Source organism: Ceratotherium simum, chromosome 21 (assembly GCF_057802395.1).
Source record: "Ceratotherium simum simum isolate JZ-2026a chromosome 21, ASM5780239v1, whole genome shotgun sequence".
NCBI lineage: Eukaryota > Metazoa > Chordata > Mammalia > Perissodactyla > Rhinocerotidae > Ceratotherium > Ceratotherium simum.
This window is the reverse complement of record NC_141920.1, coordinates 23,237,929-23,265,802: the sequence shown is the minus strand read 5'-3', so window position 1 is coordinate 23,265,802 and position 27,874 is coordinate 23,237,929. Positions and strand designations below refer to the sequence as shown.

General features: G+C 46.1%; 2 protein-coding genes and 1 non-coding gene across 5 annotated transcripts in view; 1 reads left to right on the top strand and 2 right to left on the bottom strand.

Annotated features, from left to right (window-relative positions):
* Positions 1 to 252: 252 nt before the first annotated feature.
* Positions 253 to 15,251, bottom strand: DSN1 (DSN1 component of MIS12 kinetochore complex). The gene is given in 12 exon segments (XM_004430432.3): positions 253 to 1,080; positions 1,082 to 1,160; positions 1,735 to 1,822; positions 2,666 to 2,813; positions 5,265 to 5,339; positions 5,741 to 5,800; positions 7,502 to 7,589; positions 9,554 to 9,626; positions 10,248 to 10,321; positions 12,598 to 12,924; positions 13,153 to 13,201; positions 14,973 to 15,251. Coding segments are annotated over 11 exon segments (1,068 nt in total). The 5' UTR covers positions 13,187 to 13,201; positions 14,973 to 15,251; the 3' UTR covers positions 253 to 1,058.
* Positions 3,481 to 3,584, top strand: LOC147914229 (U6 spliceosomal RNA). Its single transcript, XR_015555685.1, has one exon. It is a non-coding gene; the product is annotated as a U6 spliceosomal RNA (small nuclear RNA).
* Positions 15,252 to 18,042: 2,791 nt separating the features above from the next.
* Positions 18,043 to 27,874, bottom strand: part of MTCL2 (microtubule crosslinking factor 2) — a 72,838-nt gene continuing 63,006 nt past the window's right edge. For all 3 annotated transcript variants that reach the window (XM_087445312.1, XM_087445313.1, XM_004430430.3), the window contains exon 15: positions 18,043 to 26,338. In XM_087445312.1, coding sequence (XP_087301438.1) covers positions 26,186 to 26,338 — 153 coding nt within the window. In that variant the 3' untranslated portion in view covers positions 18,043 to 26,185. The remainder of the gene's footprint in view (positions 26,339 to 27,874) is intronic.

Genomic DNA, 27,874 nt, shown 5'->3' with positions numbered 1-27,874 from the left:
GAGCATCAGGAGAGGAGGTCTCATGTCTTTTTTTGTTCTTTGCTCTCTCCCCAGTTCCTAGAACTCTGCCTGGCATACAGCAGGGGCTCTGTAAATACGTGAAAGAATAAGAAACAGAGGTCAAAGCAAGGAGATATCACTTCTCACTAACTGGTGCTTAGGCCAAGTTTTAAGACTGAAGATTATGACTGGGTATTTAAATGAAATGGATTTTATCCTATTAGAAGGATCAGAGAATGAGAGACATTAATAAAAAATTAGTTGATGTTTTATTGGTAATTAATGCTGAGGCAAATCTCTACACTACTGTTCACTTCTGCATCTTGGCAAAGAATCCTATTTTCTGCTAAGCCCTTCTTGCCTTTTAATTTTTTATACACCCAAAATATACACAAAGACAAGGGAAAGCTGTTAATTATGTGTAATTTTATAATGCAGATTATTAACAAACATAGAGAACAAGGAAAAGGAGTACTTAGCCCCTTCTTGCCATGAATCTAAGATTTAGGATGTTGAAAAGCACTCTATAGACATCAGGACATAGAGAATGCGTATTTCCCTCAACTTGGACATCTTGTGAAGTGATATACACGTCCACACGATCACAACTCCTCTACCTATCACCTTCAGAGCCACACGAGAAAATTGGTCTCATTCCTTTACAACTAGAACCCAACTTGATCCCTAAAATGTTTCATTGGATTTGGTCCAGAATGACTTTGGATTGTTTCAAAACCTGGAAAACATCTTCACAAGATGAATATTTCTGACCACACAGGATATTTAAAAGAATGGGCTACTGGTTCTGAAGGTTATTCCAAAACAGAAGTCTCAAGAATTTTGCAGGTTCTTGGGAAAATGTCTATACAACATTCTTTCGGATGCATCAATTCCATCACTTTTAGAAAAAAATGGAAGTGCTCTACAGTCAGCCAGTTATCTTCAAAGGCAACAGGGCAGATATCACCAGCTCACACTACCATGCAGCCACCAAGCACTGGGGCACTCTTCCCATTTCTCTCCTCTAGAGCACCTCGTGGGAGAAAAGCTTCATAAGGTCACTGACAAGATCTAGAGCAATGTGGTTGGTGGGTTTCGTGGTTGAAGCTTGAGCAGTTTTCGAGCTGGTGAGGGATCTAATTGTTGTGTGCTTCTCTTCCCTGCAGAGGAAAGAAGCCAAAAATAAATTTCAATTGAATTCAAATAACATTTATTGAAAACTTAATGTATAGACACTGTGCCAGACAATGAAGGGCATTACAATGACAACTAAGAGAGCATCTGTTCTCAAGGAGATGGCAGTCTGGTAGGAAAACCAGCTGCAACTACAACCACAACACAGTGTGATAAATAAGAAAATGAAGGTATCCACAGCAAATAATTTAGGACTGAAGGAGGTGAGGAAAAGTGATGGTGAAGTAACATCAGTGTCACTTAGTGGATTCTTAAAGAATGAAGAGGGAAAAAGGCAATGGGCATTTCTTAAGTCTTGGATTTACCAAAACAACAACACAGTTTGTGGAGATTTAATTCTTAGTCTACTGTGCTTCTGTGGAATTTAGAAATTTCCCATCAACTTTGAGTACCCACAACATAATAGTTATTGTGAGGGGAAAAAAAATCCCGATATAGGCCTTACCCTCTGAGATCATATGTTTTGAAGGGCAATTTGTTTCCGAAGGGCTATCAGATATAAGCCAGTGCGAGCTCTGGGTCCCTCAGAGACACACTTACCGAGCTGTACTGACACCTTCTGGAGGCACTGGGAACTTTCGCCCATAAAGGCACGCAGCTGCTTCACTGATCCCTGCAGCTCATCCATCTGGGACGAAAGACAGCTGTGAGCTACAAGGGTCCGTGGCTTCTTTGATGTTCCTCAAACACACCAGGCAAGCTCCTGCTCAGAACACTCCACTCTTCTCCATGCTGCTCTATGCCCCAGGAGGCTGACCTGGATAACCTCTGACAGGATCCCACGTCCTCTGGCTTCTAGGTGGATTTGGCCAACAGGAAGCCCAACTGGGAGGGAGCTGGATGAGGTCAGGGTATTTTTACCCAGCCTTGCTCACAGAAGGGTCATCTTGAGTTAGCTGTGTCTCTCAACTGAAGGTTATAGCTCTCTCAAAGCAGCCCACTATGTGACTTTCCCCCCAGATGCCACAGTAACTATTCCTCCCCTCCTTCCTTCAGGCCTAGGGGTAGTAAGAGCTCAGCTGCCTCTAAGCTCCTGATTACTTCACTAACCCTGATACCCACACGTTTATCCATAGCCCCTTTGTAAATAAACTCTCCTTGAATCACCCTATGTCAAGTACCATCTACTTCCTGTGATACTCGGATTGGTATAACACTGTTCTCCCAAATGTCCTCATGGCTCACTGCCTCATTTTTTTAAATCTCTGTTAAAATAACACCGTAGAGGAACCTTCAACAACTGCTCTACACAGCAACCTACTGCCCTCCCTAGACACTCTCTCTCCCTTACCCTGCTTTATGAACCATCTATTATCGCCATCTATTTATTTTTTATTGTCTCTCCATGTTTCCCCTAGGTAGAGTTAAATATACTTATCTTATTATACGTATTTTCCAGGTCTTTTAATTTCCAAGGACGACAAGGTAGCAAAGCTGGATAACTCAACCAAATAAACATGAGCCAACTCACCACCAACTCCATCCAGTCAAAGACTTTGTTCTGGTTCTGCAGTATTTTCTGGTAGTCAGGCTTTGTATTAAGGACTTCACTCTGGGAAGACCCAAGATACATCGTAGGTTCCACTTCAACTTCAGTAATTTTGGCTTCAGTTGATCCTCTAAAAACAAAATAAAACAGAAAAAAAAGAGCTTTCAAGGAATTTTATAATCATTTTCTGGGGAAGATATGAAAAATTACCTGGGGGGAAGAAAACCTCCTATAAGGCTTTATTAACCTGAATCAATATTTTTCCACCCCATTGTAAGTATAGGCTCTCTTATTAACAAGAGATTCTGAAACAATTATCCAGTATTAATGTTTTTATACCACTGGACTCCAGAAAATGCTAGAAGCTTCAGGTTAGCTGACTCCACCTAACAGTAAGGTCCATTTTCAAAAAGGACTATATCTGGGGTACAGTAAGCCAAAGCTTGCTATCCTCAAGTCAATGTCTAAGATCTTTTACCAAAAAAATGCTGCCCTACTTTGATTATCTAAAATAATTGAATACTATCTAGAGTTCATGAAAACTGATGACGACTCTTTAATAACAATACTACAGTTTACTGAGTGCTTACTGGGTGCCAGACACCACTAAGCGCTTTCCATTTAATCTCATTTAACACTCACAATAACCCAATGAGGTAGGTACTAATATTATCCCCATTTCCAAATGAGGAATTTCAGGCTTAGAGATAAGTGGCTTGCCCAAGGTCACAGAACTAAGGAGTAGTTAGGATTTGAATAGACAGTCTGCCTCCAGAAGCATTCTTCTTAACTAATACGCTATGCCCCACCAAAAGTTTTTATTCTGATTGGGACCATACAGAGATTAGCATGGCCCCTGTGCAAGGATGACACGCAAATTTGTGAAGTGTTCCATATTTTTCTTGGAAGCAACGTAGGTGCCCATCAAGAGACGAATGGATAAAGAAGATGTGGTATACAACATGGAAGGACCTGGAGGGTATTATGTTAAGTGAAATAAGCCATAAAGAGAAAGACAAACAGTGCATGATTTCACTCATATGTGGAAGATAAACCAACACACGGACAGATACAACTGTTTGGTGGTTACTGGGGGCTAGGGGGGTGGGGGGTGGGCACAAGGGGTGAAGGGATGCACTTATATGGTGACTGATAAACAATAATGTACAACAAAAATTTCACAATAAAAAAAAAAAAGATGTGGTATATATACACAATGGACTACTACTCAGCCATAAGAAACAATGAAATCCAGCCATTTGTAACAACATGGATGGACCCTGAGGGTATTATGCTAAGCGAAATAAGTCAGAGGGAGAAGGTCAAACACTGTATGATCTCACTTATAAATAGAAGATAAAACCAGGAACAATCACATAGAGACAGACATTGGATTGGTGGTTACCAGAGAGGAAGCAGCGGGCGAAAGGGATCATTAGGCATATGTGTGTGGTGATGGATTGTAATTAGTCTTTGGGGGGTGAACGTGATGTAAGTGATACAGAAATCGAAATATAATGATGTACACCTGAAATTTATATAATGTTATAAACCAACGTTACAGCAATAAAAAAAAAACATAAGAGAAAAAGTTTTTATTCTGAAACTGCCATCTTATACATTATCTATCTTCATAAAGAGAACATGTAAGGGGTGAATAAAGTAACTGACAACCATCAATGCCTGGACTGGGAAATGTTTTCAAACCATGTTTCTCAAAGCACCTCTTTACTAAGAGGCCAATTCTGCCATCAGCAATTAGGGTTTTGGCCAATGTTTTATAGCTGCGTTTCTAGCTAAGATTCTATTTGGTAGGGCCGGCTCCGTGGCTTAGCGGTTAAGTGCGCGCGCTCTGATGCTGGCGGCCCGGGTTCGGATCCCGGGCACGCCCCAAGGCACCACTTCTCCGTCCAACGCGAGGCCGAGTCCCACGTACAGCAACTAGAAGGATGTGAACCTATGACATACAACTGTCTACTGGGGCTTTGGGGGGAAAAAAATGAATAAATAAAAAAAAAAAAAAAAAAAAAGATTCTATTTGGGAAAAAAGCTTATAATCACTGGTTTAGATGGTCAAATAAATCAAAATCTAGTACTTTCCCACTTTCTTACCCCTTCAAGACCCAGACAAAGATCCTCTCTCCTGTACACCCTCTTCCATCACCCCCTTTCATGTCTCTGTATCTCCACGCAGGCCCTGGCCAGGGTTCTCTCCCACACCTGCAGCTCAAAGGCCATGTGCTCCCTGAAGTCTCCAGACCATTGTTCTTGGCCCAGCTCCAGGTTTCCAGGTACAGGGTTGTGCCTGTCTCCCCCAGGATGTGGAACAGCAGCCAACGACACAGAACAGAGGCAATTCTGTTCTTTGACTGAAAATAGTGATACCAACTCTCCCCTCCTTTCCCCCTCACTCTCCATTTACAGTCAGAGAGTGCTAATATCCACTTTACAGAGCTTTGATGAGTTGATTGACCTGTGAGAAAGAATTCATCATTCAATTTGTGCTAATGGAACTGAAATCAATTCAAATCAAACTCCACAAGGTAAAAGATGGCTTCCTATTTCCAGTCGTAGATCTAACCTGGATATGATCTCTTCAGCCTCCTCCTGGTAGTGCAGCAAGAGCTGATCCCAAGTCTGACGTTCTAAAGAAAATCTATAGAATCAGAAAAAAAAAATCCAGTTAATTTTTGATCATCTCATTCTGAATCACTCAGTGCAACAATAACTACATAAGGTGTCTACTCTGGTTCTAAGATGTGAATAAAAAGGTCATAAAGGATCAGAAAGCATGACAGATTCAGAGGACATTAACTTAATCAAATCAAACATCAGTTCTTAAAATCAAATTAACATCCTTATTCCCTAGACTCCATTCTACGAAACTGGCCATCAGTACAGCCCATAAAACCCCAATATGCAGCTTTCTTACATCTAGCGTGGATAGGATAGTATTAACACTCTGAACAGGATATTGACCATTCATTTTTCCCAGGTTTCGTTATTTCCCCAGATGAATTTAGATTTTCCAACAAAGGTAAGCTCATTTTCACTTACTTTGTTATGTATTCCTTCATTTCTGCCACTGATGTTTCCAGGGACAAATCTGATGCTTTTCTGGAATACAGATAGGATTATGAGATTAACACAAATCTTTCAAGAACACTTGCTTTTAATGACACCTTAGGGCCAGCCCTGTGGTTTGGTGGTTAAGTGCGCGCGCTGCGATGCTGGCGGCCCGGGTTCGGATCCCGGGTGCGCATCGAGGCACCACTTCTCCGTTCATCCTGAAGCCGAGTCCCACATACAGCAACTAGAAGGATGTGCAGCTACGACACACAACTATCCACTGGGGCTTTGGGGGGAAAAAATAAAATAAATAAAATCTTTAAAAAAAAAAAAAAAAAAATGACACCTTACATAATTTTAATGGCAATAAAACATGTTCAGAATTTATCTTTTGAAAAATATTTATTCTTGGACTCTACCTGACTTTTGCATTAGGTAATAGCTTTCTCAGTGGTCTCTTTATCATCTGTTTCTCTCATCAATTCCAATTCACACATGGCCTGATTAACCTTTCGTAAAATATTCCTTTAATTTTTATCCTTGCTTAAAAACTCTGTGACCTTTTAATGCATTCAGAAAAGTCAAAACTTCTTAACCTGGCACTTAAGGTTCTCTGTGTTCTGGCTCCATCCAGCTCATTAACTTTGATTCCCACTGTTACCCTTTATCTATTCTGTTCCATATAATCCCACTCAGTCTCAAATATCTGGGCGTTTCAATCTCCAAACTTTTGTTCATATCATTTTTTGGTCTCTTCCCCTCCCACTAATCAAAACCATAACATCTTTTAAGGCCCAAAAATACTTTTTCATATGACCACCTAGTCTTCCCACTTAAATTAAAGCTATCAGTGGGCAGGGATTATGTTTTACTTACACCAAGGGCTCAGCACAGTTGGGTGATTAATTCTAATGGAAAAGAAGCAGGCACTGAAAATGCCATAATTTTGCAAACGTATTTGGTACTCAATCTGGCAAAGACAAATCAGTTGTGTCACCTTTCATGTTTTTCTACCAAGGCCTGTGACACACAGCCTCTATCACCTCTAGCTGAGATACAGCAGCCTATGGCTTAAATACGCTGCATTACAAGAGAAGCTAATGTTGAGCTAAAATATTTTTCATTTCCTGAACACCAATGTTAATTCTAAGGATCTGTGGAAAAGTAGACCTTTGTGAAGTCAAAACTTGAAAGCTCATGATGTAAGCCCAAGTGACATGATTTGTCGCAGGCAGTGGGTAGAGGGTTGGGCACCACTCCTGTAGAGGAACTACCAGTTTGGGAGTGGGAGTTTTAAATTTTTCCTAATATTCTTGCTTGCCAGCAGCTAAAGAACATATCCCCAACTTGCTTGGCTAGCAAAGATCAGAAGAAGGCTTTTCCTCTCATCTTTCCACAGCTGGTTCCTTCTCACCATTCAGGCCCACAGGTCTCAGTCCAAAGGTCAAATCATTAAATCTCTGAACAGTCTAGCTGAAGTTGCCTACCCCCTCAAATCACCACATTTATTGACTTCTTAGATTATCACTATCTGAAATCATTATTTTCTATGTATTTGTTTGACTGTCTCTCCAATTACAATGTATAAAAAAAGAGATCTTGTCTGACTTATCACTATATCTCCAGCATCTAGAAGAGCCGGGTACACAGGAGATGCTGGATACATGCTTGTTGAGTGAATGAACTGTCTAATTAAAATGAAAAGTCTTAATTCAATTATAATTTAGGACAGAAGGGAATTGCTCTTACTCTTTTGAATCTTCAAAACATTTTTGTAGAGTTCCATCACTTTCCAGTTCGTCTGCAAAATGTTTCATTTCTTCAGAAAGAGAAGATGCTAGAGAGAATAAAATTACGTTATAAAATAAAGAGAATATAAATTTTCACAGTGAGCTGCTGACAAGGATGTAACATACTTAAGGTGGTCTCAGCTCTAGGGTCCCCTGTTACATTATGGCCCTCTCATTCAAAAAAGTGATATAAATATGTAGACAGATTTTATATTTTTTTCTTTGGCTATGTATAGATAACAGGGAAGACAACTCCTCTTTATGGCATTTATAGTAGTGTTTTTTATACTTGACGAGTGAAAAAGCAGTTAAAAAGGTATATCTGTACTGACATTTCATTCTTTCCAAGAGATCTGAACTGCTGGCACTAGAAGGAAGAACATATTACAGAAGTCAGGCAATGGGCAAGAGTATAATGAGTATAATGAGAAATGTTGGAAGCAAATAAAGAATTATGGGCATAAAGTAAAAATAAGTCTCCGCTTCGACTTTGAAGAGCCCACAATTACATTCAGGTGAGGAATGCGGAGGGGAAAGGATATGTTAAACGGCCATCAAGATAACCTTGGCATATCTACTCTAATTATGGTGATGGTGCAATTCTGAGATAAATAATTGTAACTGGCAAGTAAGTCTGAGGTCATGTACTTTCTAGGTCTTTTAAGTGGCTAACATTGAGTTATTTCTGACCCGGAATGATTGTGTAATTATACAGTAAGGAGAATAACTACTTCCTAGAAAGTTGAAAATTGATTCCTGAGAAAGAATATTTGTGACTTATGTCACAGATGAACAGTGAATTTCCTTATTATATAAAGAGCTCCTACAAATCAATATAAAAGAGCCAACATCTCAATTTTTTTTAAATGAAAAAAGGATACAGACAATACACAGAAAATAAAGTACAAATGGCTCTAAAAACATATTAGAAAATGCTTATCCTCTTCAAAAGAAAAAGGAACACAGATTAAAACTATAAAATACCGTTTATCACCTATTAAATAGTAAAAAATCTGGGGCCGGCCCGGTGGCATAGCAGTTAAGTGCACACACTCTGCTGCTGGTGGCCCAGGTAGGGATCCCAGGTGTGCACTGATGCACCGCTTGTCAGGCCATGCTGTGGTGGCATCCCATATAAAGTAGAGGAAGATGAGCACAGATGTTAGCCCAGGGCCAGTCTTCCTCAGCAAAAAGAGGAGGATTGGCATGGATGCTAGCTCAGGGCTGATCTTCCTCACGAAAAAAAAAAATAGTACAAAATCTAAGTTTGATAAAACTACGCTGGTGAACACGAGAAAATAGGCACTTGCATATTTTGTTGGTGAGAGAATAAATTGATACAACCTTTCTGTAAGGCAATCTGGTAATTTTTATCATTTCATTTGACCTAGTTAATTCCAATTCTAGAAAAATCTTATTTTTACTTGAATATGTGCCAAAAGGCTTGTGTAAAAAGGCATTCACTACCCCATTCATTATAATAGCAAAACACTGGGAACAACCCTAAAAGACCATCAACAAAGAACTGATTAAATCAAATACAGTACATTTATAAAATGGAATATCATGTGGCTACTAAAATGTCAAGACAGCTCTATATGTGCGATATGGAACAATCTGCTAGATAAATTAAGTTAAAAAAAGACAAAGTAAAGAACAGTGCAGAGAGTATTACTCATTTGATTTTAATGTATAAATGTTTGGAAATGCAATAAATATCTCTGCAAGGATACCCAAGAAGCTGGTGGCTGGGCTGCCTCTGGGGAGAGGAACTGAAAATGGGGGTCAGGGTGGGAGTAAGGCTTACTCTTCACTTTTATACCTTCTGAAGTTCATAAGTATATATTATTTCTTTTCACGCAATTCCAAAAAAAAAAAAAAAAAGGAGGGGAGCTGGCTTTGTGAGGCAGCAGCTCCTATAAACAGGGATCCTGACAGTGTGGCTTCAACTGACCTTAATGAAAGGTACAGCCCAAGGTCAAAGCTCACTCATCTGTTCTTAGCAACTTACCTTTGGCTCTAAAACTTTCAAGACTGAAGCCCTCAGTGCCCCTTAGGAAAGGTTCGAGTTTCTGAACAGAGAACTAAATAAAGAAAAGCATTTTCAGTACAACCACCAAGATTTTCCAGGCCAGTCCTGAGTTCATGTAATTTTATGATGTTTAATAAATGTGAAAGTAAAACGATTTGATTTTTATACCTAAGATCTTTCATATAAACAAATAAATAGATCAGGAAAAAACTCTTTTTTGCTCACACTACACGATTTGATTTTTGGTTCAGGAGAAAAATGATCATTTAATTCACACAAATGACTTGCTTATCTAAACTGATGTAATCACCACTTAGCCATATAATACTGATTTAGCATGTAGTCAGACCACAAATGTCTGCTTTAATTTAGATTTTGACCTCCACCCACTTTAAATTCCCATCATTTGCTGCCAATAGGCAAAAGATACTGGATTGGGGAAATCTCTGACTGTTAGCTGCTCAGTTAGGAGCAGCAGCACCAATGGGATTGGCAGACAGCCTAGTCCAGAGAGAAATCAGCTGCTGGGATTAAATCTGGCTTTTAAGTTAATCCCAACTAGAGAGAAACATCTTTTAATCTTAACTGATGCACCACACAGTATTGATCTCTCTTTGGGGCTGTCACAGTTTAAAAAAAAAAAGAAAGCATTTCCCAGTCCTGAGAATCTCACCTGGAAACTGGAAAGCAGGAGAGCGCCAAGCCGTTTGCTTTCTGCTAAGTTGACGCTGATGGATCTGCTGAGCTCTAACATAAAATATCACATTTAAGGAGCTAGATACTTACAGTTAGCAAAGTAAAAAAAAAACAAAAATCTACCTCCCTCTTCATGCAGTCCAACTTAAGGCAAGATACCCAAGCAGCCTTCTCTAATTAAAGGGAGAATTCATTCAAATTAGTCACATCTAATTTTTTCAGGATTACCAAGGAATAAAATTTACCCATTTGTGCATCCTAACTTTAAAAAGTTATAAGAACCCTTTATGTATTGCATTAAAACCTTGTCCTGTTAAACAAGGTAGAAAAAAGTAGTTTATTTTTGATGTTTTATATTCACCATTTGAAAAGAGATGAGAATACTTGAGCATTTTTATGACAGGCACTGAGGTGTGCTTTAAATACCCTGTCTTAAGAGTCTTCTTATAAACTATGAGCTCCATTTTACAGATGGGGAAACTGAAGCTCAGAGGGGAGATGACTTGTTTGAAGCCAGAGATGGGTGCAGCCAGAATTCAATCCCAAGTCTGTCACCAAAACCTGTGTTTTTCCCACTAATAACATGCTATAACGACCTAATAACATTAATAGTAATTTGTTGAACACTTGCTGTATAAAAGGCATTTTATTAAATGCTATACACAACCCCATTAAAACTTGAGACAACTATCAGTTCCATTTTACAGATGATGACACTGAGGCACAAAGGCTGGGTAACAGGTAACTTGCCCAAGGTCACACAATGAGTCAGCCTGAACTGGATGGGCATTTTACATAAACATGCCACTGAATCCTCAAACAACTACAAGATGCAGATACTGTTCTTTCAATTATGTCCATTTAAAAACATCAATTATTATACAGCAAAGGAAGTTTGTTTTGAGAATTATGAGAGAGACATGTCTTTTTGCCCTCCAGCTTCGGCTGGCTGTGTTTTTAAAGTTATTTTGTGTCCTCTCTTGATTACTTCTCAATGCTGTTAGTCATGCAAAACAGAAGACCTCTGCCTATAACCAAAGAAACCTGGCAAGTGGCCAGGAGTAACTGGGAAATAACCAAGATTTTCTGTTACACAGAATTTTAGGTCCACATCCTCTGGGTAATCTTAAGAGAACTGCTGTTTTCTCGGCACACCTATGGAGTAAACTGCATGAACATAACTGTGGTGGCAATTTTCTGATATTGCAAATGGCTGTTTTTACCCAGATTTCCTTCTAAATATCAGGCTATCTGGAAGTGAGGTAATATCTTTAAAATAATCACAATAGCTTAACATTTGAGCTATTTACTTACTATGTGCCACTATATAACACTAAGTACTGTGTTATATATCAACTCATTTAATCCTCACACAGCACTGTAAAATAGATATTATTTCATCCTGCTTACTAATAAGGGCCATAAGGCAAAGGTGGTTAAGTAACCTGCTCAAGGTCACACAGCTAGTAAGTTCTTCCTGAAATGTGCTCGACCTTCCACATTACATCTTGTACTTCAGGGGCCAGCCCGGTGGCACAGCAGTTAAGTGCTCGCGCTCCGCTGCAGTGGCCTGGGGTTCACAGGTTCGGATCCCAGGCGCGCACCAATGCACCGCTTGGCAAGCCATGCTGTGGCGGCGTCCCATATAAAGTGGAGGAAGATGGGCAAGGATGTTAGCCCAGGGCCAGTCTTCCTCAGCAAAAAGAGGAGGATTGGCATCAGATGTTAGCTCAGGGCTGATCTTCCTCACCAAAAAAAAGAAAAAAAAATCTTGTACTTCAATGCCTCCTGAGATGTAACTAATATTGTAAAGTCACAGAAAACCACACAAATCACATTCAAATACAGCATGTGTAAAAACTAGGTTTTCACTCTAGATATTTTTATGTACTCTTCCTTCTGAGATATTTTCAGTTATAAAGCCTAAAATCAGGCAGCAACGCATCCACCTTCTGTTCCACTGTAGGATACGAGGCAGAAAGCCACAGGAAGAAATCTTTAATGCCTCTCATCCTAGCAGAGGTGAGTGTTGAACAACTGTAAGTCAGACTTTCTGTTCACGGTATAGATTATAATGCGCAGCTAACAACATGATACAAATAGCAGTAACACTGAACACTTACTAGGTGTTTGACATCAGTACTTATAATCTTAGAATATTCCTCTTATAGGTGAGGTAACTGAGGCTTGGAGAGGTGAAGTGACTTGCTCAGTCACACAGCTAGCAAGTAACAAAGTCAAGTCTATCGTACTATGCTCTTTCTGCCATACCTCACTGCCTCTTATCTGAGCTGGAACTCCATTGTCTTATGTACATAGCACCCCACCTGTGATGCCCTGATGAAAGGGAAGCAGCGACTTCCGCCGGTTCATTTCTTTCATACTTGCTCGCCGCCAGGATTGCCTCCTGTCTTGACGATGGGCAGACTCTTCTTGGGGGGTCAAATGAAGGGACCTGGATTGAAGTCCTTCCTGGGGGCTGAGATCACAACTTCCCTCCTTTTTAGGGCTAGAGACAAGGTGAATTCTTTCCTTTGAAATGCCTTGAGTCATCTCCAGCGAGGCAGACGATTTACTACACACTTCCACAGGGTTGGGATCTGATTCCAGTTGACGATCATGAGTCTTAGATGTCACTGGCTCCTCTTCTAGCACTTATTATAAAAGAGTCAAAATACAGAATCAAACCCACCACAAGTAAGTATCTGTGCAAAAAGGCGGAAAAAGAAAATGTATGCCCCAGATCATGAAAACACTGAGGAAACATCTCTGCAAATACGTGAATATAATTCCAAATCCACCAGGAGCAAGGAAGATATTTGAGTATAGCTCAGAAACCTGAACCCAAGATAAGAGGTACTGAATTTCATTACAATACTCACCTTCTACAGTCTCTGATCTAGCCGCTGAAGTCATCCTGGGTGGAGAACCCTGGAATAGGAAAATGAGGTGATCTGTTCTCCACATTTCAGCCCCAATCTTGCTGGGGCTTTACTACCTCAGAATACGCCTTGTGTTTTCCAGCCTCTCTGAACTGCCCATCTGTGCCCCATGAAATTCGACCTACCTGACAAGGCTCAGCCCAATCCCACCTCACCCACCTCCTCCACGGAATATCAGCAGGGTTCATCACTCCCTGTTCAGAATTTCCACAGAACTTATCACTAGAAATACTCATATTTCCCTTAACACATCCCCCATCTTATTTCCCAATTACTTCGTGTTTAACTAGCCCCTAATTCCCTAATTCAATTGACGGCATTATGATCTACATGGACTTCCAAACAAGAAAAATCACATCATCCTTTACTTCTCATTAACTCTCCAGGGGGCCGGCCCTGTGGCTTAGCGGTTAAGTGCTCGCACTCCGCTACTGGCGGCCCAGGTTCGGATCCCGGGCGCGCACGGATGCACCGCTTGTCAGGCCATGCTGAGGCCGAGTCCCACATACAGCAACTAGAAGGATGTGCAGCTATGACATACAACTATCTACTGGGGCTTTGGGGAGAAAAAGGGAACAAAAAAAAAAATGGAGGAGGATTGGCAATAGATGTCAGCTCAGGGCCGGTCTTGCTCAGCAAAAAGAGGAGGATTGGCATGGATGTTTAGCTCAGGGCTGATCTTCCTCACAAAAAAAAAAAAAAAATGTACTAACTCTCCAGATCCAGAGGCCTGTCCATCCTACCTCCAACAATCTCTAAATTTTTGCTCCATTTCCAGTTACCAGTTTAGTTCATGTCTCATAATCTCCACCACCTCTCCGCCACTCCCCCCAATAATCTAACAGCTTCTCCACTGGTTTTTCTACATCCAGCATCGCTCCTCCCCAATCCGTTCTTTAGACAGCAGCAGAGATTTTTCCAGTGTATTCAACACCTTTCCGAAGCAAGTCCCAACCCACCCATTCCTGCTCTCTCCTGCCACTCCCATTCCCTGCACCACTTTTGAACCTTTGCACACATTGCCTGTAAAACATTCATCCTTCCCAACCCAGCTCAATCCTGAAGCTTTCACACCACTTCTCTTTGGCTGGGTTGGCTTCTCCACCCCTTGGTCTCCCTAGCACTGACTGTAAAGCCTGTTTACATGTCTGGCTCCCCAGACTGTACTCCTAGTGCCTGTCACAGACAACTGACTGGAAGAGGGCAGGGACATGACTGAGGCATCTCTACGCCCTCCATGCTGACCCCTCCCTCCTAGCAGAAATCTGTACGTGGGGGGTGCTTAGTAAAAAAAAAAAAGAATATAGGTGGAGGGGCAGCTTGGAAAAGATAACAGAACAAGGAGGGGTAGGTCAAGGATCTGAACGCCCACAGTTATGACTGTATCGCACCGACTCAAGCCTGGATGATAACAGCAACAACTGAGCCTTGTGAAGCTGCTTGCTAAGCGCCCATTGTAGGCCGGGCCCTGTGCACATACGTAAGCACTTTATTTGCATCATCATCTTATTATCCCATTTAATCCTTTCCACAGCTCCGTTAAGTACTATTATTACACGTTGCAGACAGAGGAACTAAGGTTCAGAGGGGCAAAAGCCTGACCCAAACTTGTCACGGAGCCATCCTGCGGCAGAGGCGAAATTTGAACCCCGGCCTGTGACCCACCCCCAGCACTCAACCACTGTTCTGCAATCTAGACCGTCTGCTCTACAAACAGGCCCCGAGCGAGGGGCGCCGCCCGCCAGAGGGTTTCCTCTCACCCGGAGGAGGCCGCAGCGCCCCCGGGCCCCCCAGTCTCGGCTGTCGGGAGGCGGCGACCGGTGTGGGCTGGACGGAGGGGTCCGACGCCAAAGCGGCTGGAGCTTGGGTGAGAAGGGCCGCGTCCGGGGAGAGGTCTGCGACTTCCTGACCTCAGAGCGACGCCCGTACCGCCCGGAGCCTCCGTCTCTGAAACACAAGGCGGCAGATCACTCTCTCCGCGGCCGGAGATTACCCCCGGCCCCCCTGCGCCACCGCGGCCGCTCCTTCCTGGTCCGGGCCCGCTGCGCCTCCCCCGCTGCCCCCCCCACGCCGCCGGGGCCGAAACTCCCGCCAACCAAGGGCGCATGCGCGGCCGGCGGCCTACAGGCTCGCTCACGCGCACGCGCGGAACGCCGGGCTCCCTCAAGGCGCGTACGCAAACTGGTGTTCTAAGCTCTTGCCAGCCCTGCCCCCTTGTGTAAGTCCTTGGTGGCTGGGACGTGGGCGCGTTACCGCCTCCCCGGCTACCACGCCCCCGGACTACCCCCCTGGGACCCGTCACAACATCGTGTTCTTTGCTCTCTACAAGCCAAGAGCCCATCTAAGATGGGGAAACAGGCCCAGAGAGGTGCTTGCCAAAGGAATACAGTGCATCAGCGGCATCTGATGCCCTGCCCCGTCGCTAGGCCGTGGTCCCCCCTCCGTTTATCTTCTTAACTCCAAAAATATGGACCGTGAGTGTCCCAGGGCGGACTGGAGCTGTGTGCTCAGTTTCCTTCATCCTATCCCACTCCTGCTCTAGCACTTTTTCTCCTTCTGTGGCCCCTTCAATACCTGGCAGAGTTCAAGAACTCTCCTTGACAGACTCATTGCAGGCTACCCGCTCCCCAACCTGCTTGCCGCTCTCCGGCCGCCCCCACTGCCTCTTGCCTGAATTCCTTTGCTCAAGCTGTTCCCTCTGCCTGGGAAGCCCTTCCCTGCTTGTTCTTGGCAAAATTCTCCAATTTTAAGCCCCAGTTGAGGATTCATCTCTCTCAGAGCGTTCTTTAAGGCCTCAGGCTGAAAACCAGATGCCCAACCTGTGCCTTTTCCACTATCCCTTGCTGGCCTGGGAGCTCCCAGAGAGCAGGCTGCTTCCTCAGCACCCAGCATGATGCCATCAAAATGTCCCCTTGCATGTATGGTCCTTCCAGGATTGGAAACCTGCAAATGTTGAATTATGAGCAGCCCACAAACTCTGAAAGAGGGGTTGAGGAGCAACAGCTGGAATGTGACTGTGGTCATCCTTCCGTAGCAGCTGTGGTCCTTGGAAAAGTTTTCTGGTGGTAGGCAGAAATCTGCCTTCCTGAAATTTCCACCCTGTGGTTCCAGCCTGCTGGCTCCAACAGCCATCTGAAAGCAGAGATTTGCTCTTGGGTCTCTGGATATCACTTTCTGGGGCTCAGCAGCACCCAGTTCCTTCTATGCCCTATTTCCCCGCCCCCCCCCGCCCCGCCCCGCCTTCAACTCCTCACTTGTCAATGTCCCAAGAACAGAACACAGTGTTCCCAACCAGGGCTGGCCATCCTGGGGCACAATGAGAATATTGCTTCGTGGAATCCAGACCCAATACTTCCTGTGTCCTTTCCCTGCTTTCAATTCTTCCACGGCTGCCTACTGTTCACAGGATGAGGATATTCCTTCTCTCGTAAGGCATTGTGTGATCTGACCCAGCCTCTTCTTTCATCACTCCCTGCTCCAGTGACATCAAACGTCTTTCAGTTCCCCAGTTCTGCTCTTTCTACTAGGCTTTCATACATGCTGTTACCTCTCCCCGGAACCATTGCCCCTCAGTCTCCCGCCTACAACACACCACCATCCCCTTATCTTGTCAACGTCTCAACCCTAGGTGCCAGTTCAGTTGCCCCTTCCTCTGTGAAGCCTTTCCAGATTCCTCTTGGCTCCCTGAGCACCCTGGGCTCCCCTCTGCCATTGACATTTGCTTTCCTGTCTTCCAGGCCCATCTATTGTATCCTCAATGCCTGGCATAGGCCTGGCTGTTGTTAGGCCCTCAAAAAAGAGGAGACCTGTAAAATTTTCACGTGGTAGACAGCTTCCAAGATGGCTCCCAATGACCCCTGCTTCCTGGTATTCATACCTTGTGTAGTCTTCTCCCACAATGAATAGAGGTGATCAGTATAACCAATAAGATATTGCAGAAATGATAGTGTGTGATTTTCAAGCCTTAGTCATAAAAGACATTGTGACTTCTATCCCGCTTTCTCATTGATCATTTGCTCTGGGGGAAGCCAGCTGCCATGTTGTGAGGATACTCAAGCAGCCTTATGGAGTGGTCCATGTGGGTTGGACTCCTGCCAACACTGACTTGCCAGGCATATGAGTGAGTCACCCTGCAAATGGATCTTCCAGCCCCAGTCAAGCCTTCGCATGATTGCAGCCTGACTGACACTTAACGGCAACCTCATGAGACCGTGAGTCAGAACTACCCAGCTCCCAAATTCCTGACCCACCGTTTCTGTGGTATAATAAATGTTTTGAGATAGTTAATTTTTTTTTAATTTTATTTATTTATTTTTCCCTCAAAGCCCCAGTAGATAGTTGTATGTCATAGCTGCACATCCTTCTAGTTGCTGTATGTGGGACTCAGCCTCAGCATGGCGGGAGAAGCAGTGCGTCGGTGCGCGCCCGGGATCCGAACCCAGGCCACCAGCAGCGGAGCGCGAGCACTTAACCTCTAAGCCATGGGGCCGGCCCTGAGATAGTTGATTATACTGTTATAGATAACCTATGTTAAAAGTGTCCTTTTTTTCCATGATAAAATTTTTAAAGTCTTTTGTAGAAAGGTTCAATTCCATTTTTGAGTACTCTGCATTTGTTTCCCGGTGGTCATATCACACTTCATGGGAGACTCTGGGGTGTCAGCAGTCAGGAACACCTGGTGGCTCCTCTCAAGTGACCCCAAACCAGCCAGCTGGTTGTGGCATTCCCAGGGCTCCCTCCTTCCCAGGCAACTGGGGGTGGGCTAGAGTCAGGTTTCAAATCTGTGGGGGTCCCACCCACCCCACAAGAGAAATCAGAGAGGAGGCCAAGTCCATGGAAACTGTTCATATGACATACTTTATTTCCAATCTACAACCATTAAAAACCCTTTGTAAGTTTACACTGTACAGTTATTCTCATGTCTGAAATAAGACACGGGGGCAGGGAGAGCTGGCGGATTGGACCACAGTTGTCCTAGCACCCAATCCGTCCTGGGAAGGAGCCTTTTGAAGACAGGAGTGGGGAGGAGAGAACAGCGGACAGGAGAGGCGGACAGCTTGGCCCAAGGATGCCCTTGGTCCCTTCCCTCCCGAAGGCCTTTCCCTGGGGGTCCCCTAGGGCCCATGACTGCAGGACCTACATCAGGAAATCAGGCCGGGCAGGAAGGGGGCTTCACAGTATTGGCAGGGGGTGGGGAGGGGGACCAGGATGAGGACGAGGGACAGCTTCTGGCTCTCTTCCCCAGCTGCTGGGGGTTGGAGCTGTTTTTTGGCACTGTCTACAAGGTCTTCCTGGAAGGGGGTGGGGGGCATTGGCGCGGAGCTGGGGATTCAGGATTCTTTCCTTGAGGAGGAGTTAGGTTTCTTTCCATTTGAAGAGAAGCCATGAGCCTGTGTGAGGTTCTCAAGGGATAAATGGTCAGGGTCTTTTGTCTCCTGCGCCCTGGACTCCCACCCTCTGCCTGGCGGGCACAACCCTACACAGCCTTTTGTAAAACCCAGACAAGTGGGAGAGGTGAGCAGAGCTGGAACCAAGCCAGGGGCAGGGAAAGGAAAAATGTATGCCTTCTCCCTGCCCTCCAGCTTCCAGGATGAGGAGAACATAGCTTTGTTTTGTTTTGTTTTTAGGGGGCGGGAGAGTTCCCAATCTCCCCGGAGTCCAGATGAGGTTGCCGTTTCCCACCTGTTCCTGGTCTGGGCCAGCTTCAGTCCCTCCCCAGGCCACACTAGTTGTTAGTCTAGATCAGCAGTTGGCAAACTCCTGTGTATATCAGAATCACCTGGTGGGCTTGTTAAACCCCAGCTGGCTCCAGAAGTTCTAATTCTGTAGGTCTTGGATGGGGCTGATACTCTGCATTTCTATCAGGTTCCCAGGTGATGCTCCTGCTGCTCTGAGGACCTCCAGACATTTCATCCTCAGCAGCTTGGTGCCCCAAGGCAGTGCCAGGGAGCTGGGCAACAGCCCGCAAGGCCCAGCCTTAGAGACACCAAAATGTCTGAGAAGCTGCTGAGAATAGTCTTGTGGTGAGCCCCCATGTGCAGAGAAGTAAACTAAGGCACAGAGATCAGTGGCAGAGCTGAGAGAGGAGCCAAGATACCAGGGCCCAGTGGACAGAGGATGGTGAGGCAGGGCCCCAAAAGACAATGGGTGCTCTGGGGCCCTAGGGATTATCCTGGTGCTCATCATAAAATCATACAACCAGCCAAACTCACAGAAGTTAAGAGATCTGCCCAGACCTGGGCCAGGTCTCCAGACTGCCGGCTGAGGTTCCTCTTCATGGGAGCAGTTTGAGTGGTGTCAGAATGGAGTGTGACAAGGTGACCAGGCCCCAACTGCCTTGGCCTTTGAGGACGCTTAGAGGAAACCAAAGCTCCTTTCCTTGGGGCCTGGGGTCCAGAGGGCTGGTGAAGTGCAGGAAGGGAGAGGAGCAGGGCCGATGGGATTGACAAGGGAGGGTCCAAGGAGGCTGAGGCAGGAGTGGAGGGGAGCCCTGGGCAGGTGACTAAGGCCCAGTATCATGTCCCCAGTCTCGTTTGGTTCTTGGGTCTGTGGACTTTGCAAACTGCAAACACTGTTGGGAGGGGTGAGGGGTACACCCAAGGTAAGCTGTTCCCGAGGTAGTGAGGCCCAGAAGAGAGCGGAGAGGATGGTAGGATGTCAGATGGACAGACAGATGGATGGAAGACCAAGGAGTGGGAGAAAAGAACCGAAGCCAGGCTGCATCTGCTTTCCAAACAAGGCCATGCAGGACTGGGCAGGGTAGAGGAGGTCAAAAGGGGGCTCCAAGCTCCCCCAACACACACACTCCCAGTGGAAAGTGCTGGGGTCCTGCCGGGAGGCTGTGGACAGAGAAGACAGTGTGGCTCCGGGGTGGGACTGGGGGATGTCTTTCTGGGCTGGAGGGTTGCTGCGGCAGAGCCCAGAGAGAAGGGCTGGCATGGCTGATGCCGCCTGAGGCCCTGGGGAAAGGTGCCCCCTTTGGTGTGAGAAAACACAAAATAAATAAAACAGAACTTAGGAAATACAACCAGATCCAAAAAGCAAACATCAGGAGTTGAGAGACCACAGACATGGGAGGACAGGAATGTGAGCCTGAGGGGACAGGGAAATCCATGGGAGGGGAGCAGAGCTGGGGAGGGGGCTCTGAGAGGGCTGAGGGGTGGGTGCTACAAATAAGCCCCGGGGCCCAGAAGAGGAAAACCTGGCCACTCGGCCTGCTGGTGAGAAGAGGAGGCAGGAGGAGGGGAAGCTTTGGAGGAAGATGATAAAAGAGAGGATGGGTGGGAGGTGGGGAGCAAACAGATTGAGCCCAGAGAGAGGCAGGGGTTCAACCAAGGTCACAGAATGGCAGAGTGGTGTCTCATTCACCATGGGGGATGCAGAACCTGCTGGGAGTCAGGAAACCTGGGTTCTGGTCCTGACTGCCTCTAGTTTGCTGTGTGACCTTGGGTGAGCCACTCCCTTCTCTGGGCCTGATTCCTCATCTGAAAAAGTGAGGGGGTTCAACACAAAAGGACAAATATTGTATGATTCCACTTATATGAAGTACCTAGAGTAGGCAAATTCATAGAAACAGAAAGTAGAATAGAGGTTACCAGGGGCTGGGAGAGGGGGATTGGGGAGTTATTGTTTAGTAGGTACAGAATTTCAGTTTGGGAAGATGAAAAGTTCTGGAAATGGATAGTGGTGATGGTTGCACAACATTGTGAATGTACTCAAAGCACTTACAAATGGCTAAAATTGTAAGTTTTATGTTATGTATATTTTGCCACAATTAAAAAAAAGTGAGAGAGTTGGTCCAGATTATTTTGTGGTTCCCTTTCTATTGACTAAGACTAGTGAGGGGGGTGAGGAATGTCACCCCCAGGGCCAGGGTGCTGGGGGGCTGGCCTGGGGCCAATGAGTGCGGTCAGACCACTTTACATTTGTGTAGAACCTCATGCTTTTCCAAGTAGACTCACGGGTACAGTATTGTATTTGGTCCTCACCACAGCCGCATGAAGTAGAAGGACATTCTCCCACCTTATAGCTGGAGAAACTGAGGCATACACTAGCCACATGATCCGGGGCCATGGTCATTCAAGTTGGTGGCAGTTTATTATTGTTGTTTTTTGTTTGTTTGTTTGTTTTTTTGGTGAGGAAGATTGGCCCTGAGCTAACATCTATTGCCAATCTTCCTCTTTTTGCTGAGGAAGATTGGCTCTGAGCTAACATCTGTGCCCATCTTCCTCCATTTTGTATGTGGGATGCTGCCACAGCATGGCTTGATGAGCGGTGTGTTGGTCCGTGCCAGGATTCGAACCTGCGAACCCTGGGCTGCCAAAGTGGAGCTTGCAAACTTAACCACTATACCACCAGGCCAGTCCCTATTTTTTTAAACAGTGACCTGGAAAACATCCTTGCATTTTAGGTTCACCTGAGGTTCACAGTGCAACTGGCTTAGTGGCCTTTGAAGAAATGACACATGCTATAAATTAGCAGAGGAGTTTGTCTCCTGGGGAAAATATGCTTGCTTCCCATGACTGGATGATGCAAGTTATGAAACTTGATGTGTTTCTCTTTTTACCATGGCTGCCAGGAAACTCAAGAGTAAGATTTAATTGCAGAATTTGGGGAATTAACATCAGATAGATGTAGGGAGTGATACTTCATCCTGCCCTTTGACTTTCTTTTTTCTGTTGTCTTATTGAGCCTTATGACTAAGATTCTAAATTGCCTCTGATGCTTTTTGAAAATTCTCAAGAGTAATTAAACCAAATCAGAGCTAGGTTGAGGACCAGGCCCCCTAATTCCCAGCTGAGTGCTCTTTTTAAGACATAGCATTGTGGTTATTGGTTAAAAGAAAGAGGGCCTAGTGGTCAGAGCTGTGAACATAAATGGTGTGGCCACTGGTGCTCAGGATCTCCCTGGGAGTTTGTTAGATATGCAGATTCCTGGCCCAGGAGGCTGAGGTGGGGCCCAGGAAGCTGCATTTTGCACACGTCCTCTGAGGATTCTGATGCAGGGGGTCCCCAGACCACCTCTGGGACACACAGGTCCAGTGATTCAAGAGTGGACTGGTTTTATGTCTAGGTCGGGCAGTGGCATACTCTGGATGTCTGGTACTCACACAGTGGCACAGTGGGTTTATAGAGCAAGCAGGACAGAGTGGGGCTGGAGCATCCTGTGGACCCAGGTTCTAGTCTAAACTTGATGACGTCCGTTAGGTGACTCTGGGATGAGACCTGCACCTCAGCTTCCTCATCTGCAAAACAGGAGCACTAACCCCTGTCCTGCCAAGGTTGCCTTCCAGAGTTGTCCCTTAGAGGTCTGAAGGGGATGTGGGATGGGGAAGCAATTTCTAAAGAGTAAAGTGTTCTAGGCAGGGCATGCAGAGGATTATTATTAATGAAAACATAGTGGGAACTTGGCAGTGCTGGTGAGGGTAGAAGGCTGGTGAGGCTGGGGGGACATCCTAGATGAGAGGGGAGAGGGAGGAAGGGCCTGGAAGTTGGGTGGGCAAGAGAACAGGCTCAGTGATGAAACCACGAAGGGTACATGGGGGCAGGCATGATGGAGCCATGTTGGTGATCAGGGTATAAGAGGGTCACGCCTTTGGGCCCTCAACTTTGTCACCCAGGAGAGCAGCTGGTGGAAGAGCATCCTTGGGGTGACCAAGGGGTGGGGCCCATTCTGAGTTCATAGAAAGCAAGACTTCTTGGAGGTGTTTTTAAATTGGTCAGCCATTGGTGGCAAAAGAACTGTGAGGAAAGGACCACCAGGGAGACAGGGAATTGGGTTCTGATGCCTTGTGCATGCAGGGTCTAGGAGCCACTGATGTGCCAAAGTGGTCTGAATTTCATTTCAAATATAGACATCATTGCCCCCAGGAGGGTCTAATTTGGCTCTGGGAAGAGGTCTGATACTAGAAACATGAGGTCGCCTAGTTTAGGGTCAACTGTGTCAGCTGGTCCCCATTTCCCCCAACCAACTGGTGCCAACACCATGGACCCAAGTCTAGCAGTCGGTAGGGGATTAGGACCCCAGGGTTCCTTGGGACTTTGGTTGAAGAGAGTGGAGATGGGGAAAAAGGAGAAGGGTAAAGGAGGAGGAGGAAGGTGCTAGGAGTAAAAGGGCGGAGAGATAGTAGGCAGGGGAAGAAAGGGAAGAAGGGCAGTGTTCCTTCCTGGGACCCAGTGCTCCAGGGCAATCCCCACTGTGAGTCAGGCAGTTTTCTGCTTTGGGAATGTTACCAAGACATAAAAGGCATTTGAAGAAACAAACAAACTTAGAAATTACATTCCAAAAGAGTAGAGAGTTTTTACAAACCAACCCCCCCGCCCCAAAAAAGAAAATACAACCAGTTACTAATTAAAAAGCTAAAAATCAAACCAAACCAATATTTACATGTAACATTTTCAACCCCATCAAGCCCCGTGTCCAGAGGCTTCTGTAGGAACAGTGATGAGTGACCTTGCACAGTGACATGCAGGAAGTAGAAACTGGGACTTTATTGAAAACCAAGATCTGGAGCCTCTGACACCGGCTGGGGCCAGGTGGCCAGGCGCTGGGACAATGAAGATGGCAAGGACAGTCTTGAACGAGGACGATGGTAAGGCTGAGCGCGGTGGGAGGCCGTAGGGTTCAGGTCTCACGAAGATTTCTCCCCAAGGCTGAGAGCACAGGCTTTCTGGCCCTCTGCAGCTCGGGGAAGTGGCAGAAGGCCTCTGGTGGCTTGTGGCCTGGTCTGAATCCCCTCACCTGGACATAACCTCGGAGGGGCCCTGACCTCTTGGTGGGGAGCAGTGGCATCTCAGAGGCCCCATGGGCCTGCCTGCTCTGCCCACACAGGTCACTATGGCATGAACAAGTGGCTGGTCGGACTGACGTGACCTGATGGTCTGCCACTAGGGAATGGAGATGAAGGACTTTGGGTAGCTGGTCCAGGTGACCCTGAAAGGGCAGGACAGGGAGCTGGCAGGGGGGAGTGCAGAGGTGTCTCCTGAGTCCTGGGGGCAAACTAGCAAAGCTGCTGGCTTTTGGTCTTCCTGATGGGGAATTCCTGTCAATCTGCTTCATGCTGGTATTTCCACTCTGGGCCCCCAGCCAGTGACAGGAGGGCCACATATGTGCATGTGTGCAGGCATGTGTGCAACCAAAATGGGTTCACTGGCACCAAGGGGGAGGCCAGATGAGGCCTCCTCGCCACAGCGCAGTGAGCCCCGTCGCAATCCGTGTGATGGCTCAGGGAGCTGACACAGGACGTGGGAAAGGGTGGGCAGTGGAGTTGGGGCTGGGAGATGAGCCGTGAGACGCCGTAAGGCTAAGAAGAGAGGCTGGTGAAAGGGCTGGCAGGCTGGTGAGAACTGGGGCAGGCTGACAGACACTCTCAGGTCCATGTGCAAAGCTGCAATAAACAACATTCTCAAAGTTCAGTCCTGTTTTCCTGTGGGTTCTCACTTGGGGAACTTGAAGGGCTCTCCATGCTCTCAACAGAGCCCGGGTAATCCATGTTTGACTCATCAAAAAAGGTGTCAGAGGGAGGGAGGAAAATGAGAAGGGAAGTGGAGAACGTCTGGGAAGTGGTGACGTCGGTCCAGCCCTCCGCCGTGTCGGTGAGCGCTTACAAACTGACTGTCGGAGCCGGGCAGGTACCAGGTGCTGAGTGAAAAGCAGCACTCTGAGGCCAGTGGTCAGCGGTGTTGGGGGAGCATGCCACAGGGCTCCAGCTCTGCTGGGGGGCCCTCCACACCTGACCAGAAGACCAGAGCTCGGCTGCTAAGCTGCCTCGTCCACATGGGGACCCCATGCCTGTCCATCGTGTTAGAAGCCTCGCATTGTCCCACTGGCAAGAATACATGTCTCAACCTCCAATAAATTACCTTAGGGACTTTGGGGTAAATTAAATTATTAAAATAAAGTAAAACCACCTTAAATATTTATAGTAAGAAAAATTCAAATAAACAACCTAGGCAAGAAATGTGTTTCCAGGCCCCAGTCTACCACCGTGTCCTGGGGCACGGGCCTCCTGGAGTGCTCCTTGGCCTGGCCTAGCCAACTGGGAGTCTCTTACTGGGAATATCTTTGCCCTGCACCAGCTGCAGGATGTAAACACAGTGGCGCCCTTCCAGGATGCTGGGGCAAGAGGCCCCAGCAATCAAGGCCGTGGGCATTTAGGCATTATCTGTGTACCAGCTCTTAAGACTGACTCTACCTGTTTCTGTCCTCAAGGAGTCTTGTGGGAAGGTTGGGGTCCCCCGATCACCTTGGCAAGGGAGGCAGTTCCAGGGCCCCCAGCCCGAAGCCCACACATTCCTACTTCGTCTTCCAGTCCTCACTGCATCCAAGCTCTGGGCAGGGAGCTCCGGGGCTCCAGGATTCCAAGCAGATACCTGGCCCTTGCTTCGGCCCTATCATACCCCCTGGAGTCACAGCAATCCTGAGCAGGGGCTGAGCGGAGGAGGCGGTGGAGGGGAGGAAGGGATGGGCACGGTGCCCGGCCCAGCTCCACCAGGAACCCTAAACTGAGCCCAGAGCAAAGCCTGTTCTCGTCGGTGTTTCCTGCCCATGAAGGGGATGTGGCTGGCCAGGAACATCTCTGTGAGCCCCTTCCCTGAGGGCACGGCCAGAAGTGTATCCTTTCCTCGGCTCTTCTGAGAAGTGGCTGTGTATAGAAGCAGGCAAGGCTCTCCCTCAGGACCCAGGGATTGGGTCCCAACGGATCTCTCTGTAGATGCTTCCGAAGCCCAGTTTTGGTCTTTCTCCCACTCACTGCCTTCCCCTGGGAAGTCGGAGAGCACCACCCAGCGGTCAGCAGGAGACCCCGCTTTACCTGGATGGGAAGGCTGTTCTCTGGCAGTGGTGCAGCTGCTGTCCCCCAGGGCTAGATGATGCTGAGGGCACGGGCTCCTCGCCTTGTCTCCTCTCCTCTCCGCTGGTTCCTTTCAGCTATCCAGGGACTGGGCTGGTCAAGGCGGGGAGCTCGGCTGCTCTGTCACTCGCTGGGGGGGGCTGCCCTCTCCTCCCCACCCCAGCCGGACTCTGAAAGGTGCAGCCTGCACTTGGAAGGAGAGTGGCGGATGGCAGAGCGGGATGGCCGGGCAAAACAGGAGGTGAGAGACTGGGTGCTACAGTCACAAACGGCATCCTAGGAGGAGGGAGGGAGGAAGTGAGGAGGAGCCAGGAGGCACTGACCACCCAGGGGGTGGGTGGACAGCCAAGCAAGGAATTTGGACTCAGCTGGGCCCAGGGACCAGTTCCCAGGGGCTATAGCCCCTCTCTGGACCAATTTTTTAAAACTGTTTTTCTCCCATTAGAGCAGTAATGAATGTTTACAAATAACACTCCAGAATGTATTAAATTCTGGAATATACAGAGAAGAAAGTGGATGTTATACATGTGCTTACACATCAAAGATAAATTCTCAACACACTGTGCACATATACATTTACCAGAATGACTTCATCCCCTATAGCCTATATTGCAATTGCAAAAAATGAACACTTTTCTGTCACTAAGTGTGTCTACATCTCTTTCTTTTTAATAGCTGTATACTATTCCACTAAATGGAAATACCTTAATTTATTTATCCAATTCATTTTTGATGTGCATTTAGATAGTTTCTAATTTTTTACTATTACCAACACACAGGGATAACGGTTAAAAGTGCTGCTGAAGAACTAAAATGCTTGGTTCAAATCCCAGCTCTGCCACTTACCAGCTGTGTGACCTTGGATAAGTTACTTAACCTCCCTGAGCCTTGATTTCCTTCTCTCTAAGATGAGGGACATGATACCTTTCTCAAAGTTGTTGTGAGGGTAAAATCAGATATGGTATGTAAAGCATTTGGCATAGTACCTATTAAGTACTCAATAAATGTTAGCAATTTTTATTAATAATGCAATACATTTCTTTACACAAGTACGTTTTCCCACCTCAGTCAATATTTCCATAGGCTACATTCCTAGGAGGACTACTGGTTAGTGGGGAGCATGCACATTTTAAATACTGAAAAATATCTGGATCAGCTTTAAAATCAACATTCAAAATACAGCCAGCTTTGTACCTTTGTTTTTTGATGTAGGTGTGGTTATATGGGTGTAATGATTAATTTTATGTGTCAACTTGACTGGGCCACAGGGTGCCATATATTTGGTCAAACATTATCCTCAGTGTTTCTGTGTGGATGCTTCTGGATGAGATTAATATTTAAATTGGTAGACTGAGTAAAGCAGATTGCCCTCCCTAATGTGGGTGGGCCTCATCCAATCAGTTGAAGGCCTCACTAGAACACAAAGGCTAACTCTCCCTGAGACAAAGAATTCTTCCTGCCTGATGGCCTTCAAGCTGGGACATCGGCTTTTTTCCTGCCTTCAGACTCAAATTGAAACATCAGTTCTTCCTGGGTCTCAAGCCCGCCAGCCTTTGGACTGGAAATACACCACTGGCTCTTCTGCTTCTCAGGCTTTTGAACTTAGACTAGAACTAAACCATTGGCTCTCCTGGACCTCCAGCTTGCTAACCTACCCTGAAGATCCTGGGACTTGTCGGCGTCCATGATCACATAAGCCAATTCCTTATAATATTGGCGTAAGCCAATTCCATATATATATATTGATTCCTATTGGTTCTGTTTCTCTTGAGAACCCTAATACGATGGGTGTGTTCAGTTTGTGAGAATTCA